Raw genomic sequence first — 12,208 nt, 5'->3', positions numbered from 1 at the left:
TGGTCAGTAAAGCCAAGGTCAAAAAAAAAAGAGGGTCAGTAGTTCAAGAAGCTGCAGAAGGGCCAGGAAACCAGCAGAGAAGAATCACAAGCAAAGGAGGAACAGGAAAGGCAGGTATAAATAGAGAGAGGGCGGGAGCTAGCTCCGTCTGGCCAGGCTGTGATAGGCTCTCCCACTCCTAAGCCTGCCATCCTGGGTGGTGGAAGATGGAGTCAGTCTCACAGACATAGAAGCAGGTGCAGACTGATTACCTATGGGCGTTGACACAGAAGCTGTGTCTGGCAGATCCTTTACAGATATGTTGCGGCCCAGTTAGCTAAGGGGGTGTCACAGTCCTGGACTTCCCCCAGTTTATCTAATTCAGAGCACAACAAAAGATTAAAATCCCAGAGAAGCAGAAGGGGAGCATGACCAAACTCCGCTACCAGCAGCATTATATCAGAAAGTCATTGGATGGGGGCTGGAGGGGGATTATAGACATTAACTATAATAAGGGACGTAAAATGTAGCTGACATGACAACACAATGAACCTCGCTTTGGGATCAGTTTTTACAGACGTAACATTACATTGCAAAGATTTATGGACCAGCAAAGAGTCCCCGCAGGAGTAATTAGAATAAGAAGCATGATAAATTGGTCTGACCCATGGTCGCGCAAGATCTCGCAATTTAGGACCAAGTTAATAGGTCTCTTGTAAAAGTATAATCTGCGGATTGTATGTGGAGAGAAAATTACAGACTAAGGACCTTTTCAATTTATCATTACGTCCCTGTACATTCCAGGAGACAATTTTAAGATGGTTTAACATCTCCATGGATGGAATTTAGGTAAAAACAGGCCCGGATGGGAACAATACACTGGGGTGAAACATATAGGCTATGTCCCCTTTGGGAATTTCCAACTGCAGCATTCCCAGAGATCAGTTTACCAGTCCACGTGGTCAAAAAATTTAAATATACATAAGTAGATAAGTATAAAAGGCAGAAACAAATAAACCCAACCCAACCCAACCCCACCCTACCCATCCCCCCAAACTTGAGACAGGTTTCCTACATAAATGTAGCATGTAGCAAAAGACAGAAACAAACAAAACTACATGGTATGCTTAAATGGTTAGCAAAAGGGGACAACCCCTTCCCCTAGAATGCAGCAAGCATTCTCAAACAAAGCATTCTCAAACAAAGCCAATAGGCTCAATAAAGTTTCAATATGGAAGACAGGAGTTTGACACTAAAATATCCAAATCCTGGTATATCTCCCAACACCCATCAGGACTGAGGACATCAGCGAGGAAAATCAAAGTTCTCATAGAAGAGCAAAGTTAGTTCCACAGTGTAGAGCAATTTCCTACTAACATAGTCCCACACAGCATAAGAAGATATGATAGCACAGGAGCAATAAATCAGAGACCATGACGTTCCAACCAGGCAAAGACTTCTTCTGGCTTGTCAATGAATACTGCAGATCCATTGTGCACCAATCTGAGTTTGGCAGGGTATACCATAGAATAGTAATTTTTTTTCTCCCTCAAACATTTCTTGGCCTCTGTAAATCGCTCCCTCTGTTTTTGTGCAGATGTAGCCGTATTTACCTTGACTTTAAATAAACAATGGCTAGATCTCTTATCTTGACTTTTTCAATGACTTTTCAATGGCTTTTGTTGTGTGATATCACGCTGCAGCAAGTTATCCGAATCAAGTTAAAGATGGCTACATTTGTACCTCCAAAAAATAGTCTGTAAAGACTCTCACATCCTTGCTGGTGTGTTTCAGAGGCTCCTGTTTCCTTGCAAGTTCCAACAATTTGTCTGGGCCTTTGGAGTTCAAAATCTTGGCGATGAAGGTGCGTGGCGGTGCCCCAGGTGGAGGAGCTATAGTCCGGATCCAATGTGCACGTTCCATACAGAACATAGGGGAAAAGACAGTATCCCCAAACAATGACTTGAGCCAATTTTCCAAGAATGCAGCAGGGTTAGGTTTTACATACCTTCAGGCAGACCAATGAAGCGGATGTTCCACCATCGCAAGTCGTTCTCCATGTCATCAACCTTAGCTCGCCATGTGGACTGTTGCGATTCCAAAGTGTCGACTCTCGATCTCAAGGGGAGTCACCACATCTTACAGGTCAGAAATGCATCTCTCAGATTCAGTTGCTCTTTCGGGTAGCATGTGTATGTCGGTTCTGAGGAGACCAAAATCCGTCTGAAGGGCATCGATTTTCTCAGTTACAACAGTACGGGATTCCGTAATTGCCTACAGCATGTCCAGCATGGACGGTTCAGGAGGGGAGTCTACCGGAGAGGAAGAAGAGGCAGAGGCCTTAGAAGGCCGCGAACCACGAGGCCGGGATGTAAGACCGTTGGATTTATCCATCTTGTCTGTGATTTTAGACTGTTTGGAGTACATAACCATCATGTAGTACATATAATACAAATGCATAGTGTACATAATGGTAAAAATATTAAGAACATTAATAGATAATTATTGGTAAATGTATACATCTGTGGTGGAGGAGGAACAGCCATTCACTCACTAATCCATAGGGAATCATGAAGATCAAGTGTAAAAAAATAGCAATGTTCTCTGCCATCGAATCCTGAAAACTAAACTGAGCATGCTCGGGTATTGTCACGATGCAGAGTGTGGACCCACTGGGCCGTACCGCGTAGTGGGATGGCAGCTGGCCACACAGGTATAGTACAGAGTCTATAGTCCAGAAAGGGTACCTGTGGCAACTCGGACAGTAGCAAGACAGGCTCGGCTGGGATCAGGCATGGAGTAGCAGAACACGACGACAGCTTCAGCACGGTACTTGACCTGGACAGCACGGGATACGGGATACAGGATACAGGAAACACTTGGGAACTGGAAGACACTAGGAGACCATTTGCAAGACAAACTTTGGTAACGAACAACACTCAGGTGAAGAATAAGAGGCCAGAGCCCTTTTTATAGTGCAGTAGCATTCTGGGCTTGATGCAGACTTCCTGCAATTATGCGCGCACTGGCCCTTTAAGACCGTGCACGCGCGGGCGCGTGCGCCCTCCGGAGACAGTCTCGATACCAGGAAGTGAGTGCCGGCGCCTCACAGGGGGGGGGATGCTGCAGGGAACTCACATGTCCATGGCCGTGGCCGTCTAGTGGTAAGTCAGAACGACGGTCCGTGGCAATAGACGTTACAGCTATAGATCCAATTAACATGCTATGCTGTACATCAATCAGCACTCTTGGATGCACAGCCAATAGGCATGATGCTGATGTCATCGTGCACTGCCATAGTAACATGCTATACAAAGCCCTCCTGCTCAGCAAGCTCCTGTTATGGAATTGCTAGGAGAGCGATTCCCCAAAGGCTGCTGGAGACTGCTGGGAGAGAGCGTGCATATAAATTCGCAACCTCAAATCTGCCACAACTTTGATCAACAGAGTCTAAGGCTACTCTATGGTATTCGCCAGAGCCCATTGCAAGGCGGGGTGGTATTTGCTGCATAGAACCCAGGTTGTTTTAGCAGACTTAAATGTTAGGTAAGAGGTGCAATGCAGGCAAACCTAAACAGGATAACCAGACAGCCAGAAGTTAAACAGAAAGTCCAAATCAATAAACAAGTGGATGCCAGGTAAAGCATAGGCCAGAGTCAGCCGGGAGCAGATAATCCAAATCAGTAAACAAGGGGTTAACGAGCGACAAGCCGAGGTCAGTATTCCAAGAAGTCCAAAAGTCAGAGGTATGGGGTTTAGTCAGAAACTTGATCAAGACACCAGAAAGTAAGGAAAATCACAAGCAAAGACTGAGTGGGAGGGACAGGTATAAATTCCAAACCAAATCTGATAGGCAGAAAGAGAAAAGAGATAGGCTCAAGGAAAAAACAGAACCACCCAGAAGCCAGAACAGTAGTCATTTAAATCATTTAAGCAATAGGCGTTTTCTAACAGCTCCTACGGTATACCTAGAGTATCTATACCAATAGGAAGGCATTAACAAAAAGCCAAAAACAGCATAACTTAGCAAAAATACAAAATTTTTTATTATAATTCAAGCTGACAAAGCCCACAATAAAAAGACATTAACACACAAGACAAGATAAAAGGTTACCTAAAGAGGCAGGTGGACATCACACACAGGAAATGTATAATACAATAGTGTATGCGGTTATAACTGATTCAGGTTAATGAATATAATCATTTAGGTGTGCAAGTAGAGTAAATGTCCTGCACATCCAAGCATATAATACATAATTGAAACATATCCAAAATATACAGCCCCTATAGTCATCCATAATGGATGCAGCAGATAGTTATAGCATAATGAGACAGTCGTACTGACCCATAAATGTATAAAGGTGATGTCCTCCCACCTCACCCTTTGACGCACATTTCGCGTTAGCTTCTTCCGGGAGTGGTGAATTGGGAGGTGGGAAAACAGATCTTAAATATGATGGGAAACAAATCATATGAGAGGCATAATTTGATGTAGATGCCATACTTATCGGGCGCATGGACCCCCCACATCCACACACTCCCACGCCAGTACCCCTCCAGCGCGTCACCAGAGTGTGCGATCCAGCGCAGCCCGTGATGCTACTTGGTGGGCGGGTGCGCACGGAGCGATCGGCGCATGGGCGATCCATGCACACAATGCCTACGAAGCCATTTTGGAGAAGGCTATAAACTAGAGGGCACTACAAACAAGCATGCATGCGCACAAGGACCGCAGCCGCACTTATAAAACAATATATATATAAATTCTAGGCATTCCTAGAGTATACAGAGTTTTGAAAAAGATGCCACCAATCCCTAAAATGCTACGAAAAAGCCACAAGCTCAAATGTGGTGTATGTAGGCTTTCTCATATTTTACCATAGACTTTACAGTAACATCTGAAAACAGGCTTATGGTAAAAATAAACGCACATAAAAACAATATTAAAACTGCTGCCAAAAACGTGAGTAAACGGTGTGAATCTAGTCTTTGAAGTGTTTTTAAGTGGCAAAATATCAGTGGTAAAATAGTTAGAAAATTTAGAAAAAGACGATTTGTTTGTTTGGGTACTGCAGGATATTTGAGTTAAATTTCATACATTTTCCTTTATATTCTCAGATACCTTATACACCGAAGGGATCCTATACTTCTGATGCTGATGACAATACGATATGTTCCAAAAGCCTGAGAACAAAAGATCCTAAGAAGTTCAACTTTAATTTTAACAGCAATTTCGGAAAGGCACACTGACTGTATAGTTAAACATCTGAAGTCTTCCTGTCATCCATACATACTATGGCCACAGCTACTGCTAGTATCCTGGAGAGTATTTTTTTAAAGAGGTCGCAACAAAAACGTAAGACATCACCTCTAAACTACAAGAAGAGACTATTTGTACTCACGGAGAGCAAGATCACATACTATGAATATGACTTTGATAGAGGGGTAAGAATATATTTTTTTCTGCTTTATAAATCCAAAACATAGGCCTATAGTGGTTTAGTGGTTACCCCTTTTCTATGCAGCACTGGTGCCCTGAACAACATTCAACATGGTAATTATCTGTATTAAGCTTGTATGTACTCCCTGTATAAGCATTTGATCTAACACTTAGGGTATGTGCACACAGAAAATAAAAAAACTTCTCAAGATACAGAGCTGTTTCCAAGGGAAAACAGATCCTCATTTCCAGACCTTTTTTAATCAAAGTCGCGTTTTTCGCTGTGTTTTTAGAGCTGTTTTTCTATAGTCTATGAAAAACGGCTCCAAAAACAGCTGAAGAAGTGACATGCACTTCTTTTTCGCAGCCATTTTTTTATGTGGCCGTTTTGAAAAACGGGAGAGTTCATCAAGGATTTCTATGATTAAGGCTAGGTCTTTCAAGAAACACAAGTTTTCCATTTTTTTTTTCATTCCCAAGAAGGATTTGTAACTTGCAAAGTGTTTGCACAGGGCTAGATATGCTCTCCATGCTGTTTTGGCAGCGCCAGCGCTGCAAGACGCCCGCTGGGGTCCTAGGATTCTACCTATCTTGAATATCTCCAACTCTAGATCTGCTGCTATGTTACATAGTTACATAGTTAGTACGGCTGAAAAAAAGACACAAGTCCACATGTTATGAAGGTCGAACTGATTTTTGTTAGAAACATGGTAGATGTTGTATATTTTTTCAAAGAAAATGTTAAAGTGATAAACTTGAGATACTAACTTAACTGCATTGTCAAGAGCTGGTTGAACCCTGTGGATTAAACAGTGCCATATCACAATATTAGTAACTTCTTTTAGAATCTTACAAGCAACCCCAGACTTGCCACCAAGCATGGCACTTGCATCATCAGAGCAAAATACAATCCGATTTTCACTTAAATATTGTTTATTTAAACCTCTTTTGCACAAGCAGGTAAAGAGTGCATATATGGCCTGCGCAAGTTGTAGAATCAAGCTCTTTAAGATCCACAAATACATTGAGAGGGTCAGGAGAAGTGGGGAGATCACAACAATTAGAAATAACCAGAACACTCTTTTGTGGCACAGTAGAAGATTAGTCAATTATGACAAAAAAAATTCACCTATAATAACTAACAATTTTAGAAAACAAAGCCTTAGTAATTTCTGAGGATATATATTGAATGATTGTAATGGCAGTTTTTCTGGAATGAAGACCTATTTCAAGCTCCAAATTATTGTTTTATGCAGTTCAATTTCTCGCACTATCATAATGCTAAAATGTATACAATATTAAATACATGAATTATTGAATCTAGTTCCTTCTCATCGGCCATGTCAATTGCAATTTTTAGTGCATCACTCCTGGAGGCATTAAATATTTATTTGCTTTATTATGAGATTTAGATGATCCCATGATCCCTTAGTTTTTGCAAAGAGAAGCTTGTTAGATTTTTTTAGAGTACCACTTGGTTTCACTAAAAAGTTCCTCCACTCCTCAGAAAGGTGACAAAATGTTGTCTTTCCTACTCCTAATGAGCTTTCAAGAGCACACCTAACAACCCAATTTACTATTTTTAACTTTTACCATGGGTACAAATTGGTGAAAGAGTCAATTTGTTTATTGGACCAACACATCTGAAACTGTACTTCTGTCATAAGTGTCATGCACCACATTGCCAGCAGTCTGATGAGGATGTTGTACATGACACTGGTGGTGATGTACAACATCGCTGCCAGTATTATGTAAGACATTCTCATCAGTGTCATGTAAAACATTGCTGTCAATATCATAAAAGACAGTGTCGTGTACAACATTGCTATTAAGATCATTAACACAAGTGTCCTATTCCTGCCTGTTAGGTCTTTTTTTCTATCAGTTAAAGAGTCTCTGTCACCAGATTATAAGTGCCCTGTCTCCTACGTAATCTGATTGGCGCTGTAATGTAGATAACAACAATGGTTTTTAATGTGAAAAATGATCATTTTTGAGCAAGTTATGAGCAATTTTAAATTTATGCTAATTAGTTTCTAAATGACCAACTGGGCGTGTTTTTACTTTTGACCAAGTGGGCATTGTACAGAGGAGTGTATGACGCTGACCAATCAGTGACCAATCAGCGTCATGCACTTCTCATTGTTCCGCAGTGTGATTGTGCAGTGAAAGAAGCTGGGCTGGAACAATGAGAAGTGTATGACGCTGATTGGTCACTGATTGGTCAGCGTCCTACACTCCTCTGTACAACGCCCACTTGGTCAAAAGTAAAAACACGCCCAGTTGGTCATTAAGAAACTAATTGGCATAAATATAAAATTGCTCATAACTTGCTCAAAAATTATCGTTTTTCACATTAAAAACCATTGTTGTTATCTACATTACAGTGCCGATTAGAATATGTAGGAGATAGGGCACTTATAATCTGGTGACAGAGCCTCTTTAACAGTGTTTAGGCAGCCGCACTCAGTTATTAGTAACTCTAAATATATATACAAAAAAAAACAGCATAAGTACTGTTATATATACATAGTACATACAAATAATATTTAGGTATAACTTGGCAAACTATTTTTATTGCTCCGCTTCATCTCCAATAAAAAATAAATAAAATTTTTATCTGCCCTTCTTGTTAACCTGCTGTCTGGTTTAAGAGTGCAGATGTTCAAGGGCAGAGGCTGCACTAAATATTTTCAACAAGAGAAAAAAATATTCTCATTAGCATTCTTAACCCCTTCAGGACCCAGCCTGTTTTGGCCTACAGGACAAAGTCGATTTTTTCAAATCGGACATGTGTTACTTTATGTGGTAATAACATTGGAATGCTTTTACCTATCCAAGCGATTCTGAGAATGTTTTCTTGTGACATATTGTACTTTTTGTTAGTGAAAAAATTTGGTCGATAATTTTGGTATTTAATTCTGAAAAACACTACAATTTACAAAAATTTGCAAAAATTAGCATTTTTCAAAATGTAAACGTATCTGCTTGTAAAACAGATAGTAATACCATGCAAAATAGTTACTAATTAAAATTTCCCATATGTCTACTTTATATTTGCATAGTTTTTTGAACGTCCTTTTATTTTTCTAGGACGTTGCAAGGCTTAGAACTTTAGCAGCAATTTCTCATATTTTAAAGAAAATTTCAAAACACCACTTTTTCAGGGACCAGTTCTGAAGTTGCTTTGAGGTCCTTATATATTAGAAAATCCCCAGAAGTCACCCCATTTTGAAAACTGAACCCCTCAAGGTTTTTTTCGAATCAGCAAAGTGTTTTAACCCTTTGGGGGTTTCACAGGAAGTAAAGAAAAGTAGAGGTGAAATTTACTCATTTTATTTTTTTTGCCGAAATTCATTTCTAATACATTTTTGTTTGTAACACAGAAGGTTATACCCGAGAAATGCAACTAAATATTTTATTGCCCAGATTCTGTAGTTTTTAGAAATATCCCAAATGTGGCCTTAGTGTGCTAATGGACTGAAACACAGTCCTCAGAAGCAAAGGAGCACCCAGTGGATTTTGGTCCTCCTTTTTTTTTTTAGAACATATTTTAGGCACCTTGTCAGGTTTGAAAAGGTCTTGTGGTGCCAAAACAGTGGAAACACCCCAAAATTTACCCCATTTTAGAAACTACACCTCTCAAGGAATTTATCTAGGGGTAAAGTTAGCATTTTGACCACACAGGTTTTTTGCTAAATATATTGGAATTACTTTGTAAAAATGAAAATCTACTTTTTTTCTGGAAAAACATAGAAATTTTTAATATTTACAAGGAATAATGAAGAAAATGCACCCTAACAGTTGTAAAGCAATGTCTCCTGATTACAGAAATATCCCAAATGTGGTAATAAACTGCTGATTGGACCCATGGCAATGCTCAGAAGGGAAGGAGCGCTATTTGGATTTTGGAGTACGGATTTTGCCCGATTGGTTTTCGGTACCATGTCGCATTTGCAATGCCCTGGAGGGAACAAAACTGTGGAAACCCCCAAGATACCCCATTTTGGAAACACCCCTCAAGGAATTTTTCTAGGGGTATAATGAGCATTTAGACCCCGCGGGTCTTTTGCAGAATTTATTAGAATTAGGCCGCGAAAATGAAGATCACAATTTTTTCCACTAAAATGTTGCATTTTCTGATTTTCACAAGGGGTAAAGGAGAAAAAAACAACCAATTTTTGTAAAGCAATTTCTCCCGAGTACAAAAATACCCCACATGTGGTCATACTTTTTTTTTTATTAGAAATTAATTTACCCTTTCAGGACTGATCCATTTCTTGCTTTAGTTTTTCACTCCCCGCCTTCCAAGAGCCATAACTTTTTTATTTTTCCGTCAATAGAGTGGTGTGAGGGCTTATTTCTTGTGGGAGGAGTTGTATTTTCTATTAACACCATTTAAAGTGCCATAAAATGTACTGGGAAACTGCATTTTTTGGTGTTTTCGTTTTTACAGCTTTCGCCGTGCGGTAAAAACGAAAACTTTACTTTAAATCCGTTACGGGGATACCAAACTTATATAGTTTTTTTTATATTATACTACTTTTACAAATAAAAATCTATTAGCTAAAATAAAAATTGTTTTGTTTCACCACATTCTGAGAGCCGTAACATTTTTATTTTTCGGTTGATTGAGCAGTGGGAGGTCTTATTTTTTGTGGGACGAGCTGTAGTTTAAATTGGTACCATTTTTTGGTACATAAAAAGTGATCAAAACGATTTTGGCGGTTTAAATCATTTAATTTTTTTACGGTGTTCATCGTGCGAGTTAAATAATGGTATATTATAATAGTTCGGCCTTTTACGGACATAGCGATACCAATTTAGTTTATTTTTTTTACATTACTTTAGAAGAAAAATGGGAAAAGTTTTTTTTTTTTAACTTTAAACTTTTTTCTTTCTCACTACTAATAACTTTAATTCTTCTACACATTTTATTAGTCCCCTTAGGGGACTTGAACCAGCGATCACTGGATCGCTGGTACAATATACTGCAATACTAATGTATTGCAGTACATTGTTATTTTTACAGACTTCTGTAACCGCACGATCGCTGTTCCTGTCCGTTAGTCCTGGGTGTCAGCTGTAATACACAGCTGACACCCGCAGCGTATGGAGCGGGCTCAGCATGTGAGCCCGCTCCATACATCACCCCCCGCACCATGACATGCTATTAAGTCATAGTGCGCAAAGGGGTTAATGCACAGCAGATGGTGTGAATATTGCAATTTTCCACTGGTATGCCATTTTAGTGCATAATATGTTGTGCGCAGTTTGTGCCACTGAAGACAAATACCTCATAAAACGTTAAGCGGGTTCTCTCTGATATGGGGTCGTTATTAACGCGGGGTCGTTATTAACGCGGTGATACTGGATATGTGTACTTTTTTTTTTAGGTGTTCATTTTTTTCCTATAATGAAAGTCTTATTATAGGAAAAAAAGCAGTGTTTGTTTATATAACTTATAACTTTTATTTTTACACTTTTTTTTAAAACATTTTTATTAATTTTTTTTTACTTGTTCCACTAGGGGACATTTAGACTTGCAGCTTTGATCGCTGCTATAGTACATTACACTACACACATAGTGTAATATATGCTAAGGCCGGATTCACACAAGCGTGTGCGTTTTGGGCACGCAAAAAACGCTGCGTTTTGTGTGCGAAAAAGGCACTTAAGAGCTTCGTGTGGCAGCCCCGTATGATGCGCGGCTGCGTGATTTTCACGCAGCCGCCATCATTATGACACTCCGTTTGGATGTTTGTAAACAGATAAACACGTGGTGCTTTTCTGTTTTCATTCATAGTTTGACAGCTGTTGCATGAAAAACGCCGGTCCCACGGAAGTGCTTCCGTGTGGCATGCGTGCTTTTCACGCACCCATTGACTTCAATGGGTGCGTGATGCGCGACATGTCGTCACTTTTTCGCAGCGGACTCACACTGCGTAAAAATCACGCAACTGTCTACACTGCCCCATAGACTAATATAGGTCCGTGCGACGCGTGTGAAAATCACGCGCGTTGCACGGACGTATAACCCATTCATCTGAATAAGCCCTTACTGTCATTGTGACGTGACAGTTACACTGACAGGAAGCCTCGAAGGACCGGCTGGAGACTGCTCCGAGGCTTCCATACATGGCAACCCGGAGGTCATTGTCTGGCCTCTGATTGCCACGACAAGCATCGGCAGCCCCCACAATCACTTCGTGGGGGCTGCCGATGTGCTTCAAGCTCCTTAAATGCGGCGACCGCAATCGGTCGCAGCTTTTATGGGGTTAATTGCCGAAATCAGCAGCGATGGTCCGCTGACCGGCAAGACTGGAGTGTCAGCTATCTTGGACAGCTGTCCTCCCGGTTCCCGGACACTGTCCATAAGGACAGTGTGCGCCGGGAACCGCTCCGCAACTGTACGTCCTGGTGCGGGAAGCAAGCCCCCTGCAGGACGTACAGTTGCAGCACAGAGCGTGAAGAGGTTAAGGAGTATTTTTAGCCAAGGAGCAAAATATTGGCGGTAATAACAGTACACAGACTGAAAAAATAGGAATTAGTCTTACTGGTAATTCGGTTTCCATGAGTCCACCATGATGGCACACTAGGAGGATGACCCATTGACCTTTGCAGGGCCAGGAATTGAGAGAGATTAAAAGGGCCCACCCTCAGCCTCCCACTATTGTATACCACATCACTACACTGGTAGGAACTGGAACTTGAGTTTTATTCATATGTTAATATCACATACCAAAGAAAGATAGGACGGCAAAATGCATGTCTTCATGGTGGACTCAT

General features: G+C 40.7%; 1 protein-coding gene and 1 long non-coding RNA gene across 2 annotated transcripts in view; one reads left to right on the top strand and one right to left on the bottom strand.

The window, feature by feature from the left end:
• Nucleotides 1-12,208, top strand: part of BTK (Bruton tyrosine kinase) — a 477,293-nt gene that overhangs the window by 49,690 nt on the left and 415,395 nt on the right. The window contains exon 2 of the mRNA XM_075835606.1: nt 5,098-5,424. Coding sequence (XP_075691721.1) covers nt 5,275-5,424 — 150 coding nt within the window. The 5' untranslated portion in view covers nt 5,098-5,274. The remainder of the gene's footprint in view (nt 1-5,097; nt 5,425-12,208) is intronic.
• Nucleotides 1-12,208, bottom strand: part of LOC142659455 (uncharacterized) — a 247,664-nt gene that overhangs the window by 80,632 nt on the left and 154,824 nt on the right. The gene's annotated exons all lie outside the window — the stretch shown is intronic.

Source organism: Rhinoderma darwinii, chromosome 8 (genome assembly GCF_050947455.1).
Source record: "Rhinoderma darwinii isolate aRhiDar2 chromosome 8, aRhiDar2.hap1, whole genome shotgun sequence".
NCBI lineage: Eukaryota > Metazoa > Chordata > Amphibia > Anura > Rhinodermatidae > Rhinoderma > Rhinoderma darwinii.
The sequence above is the reverse complement of the archived record's forward strand: the minus strand, read 5'-3'. Positions and strand labels throughout refer to the sequence as shown.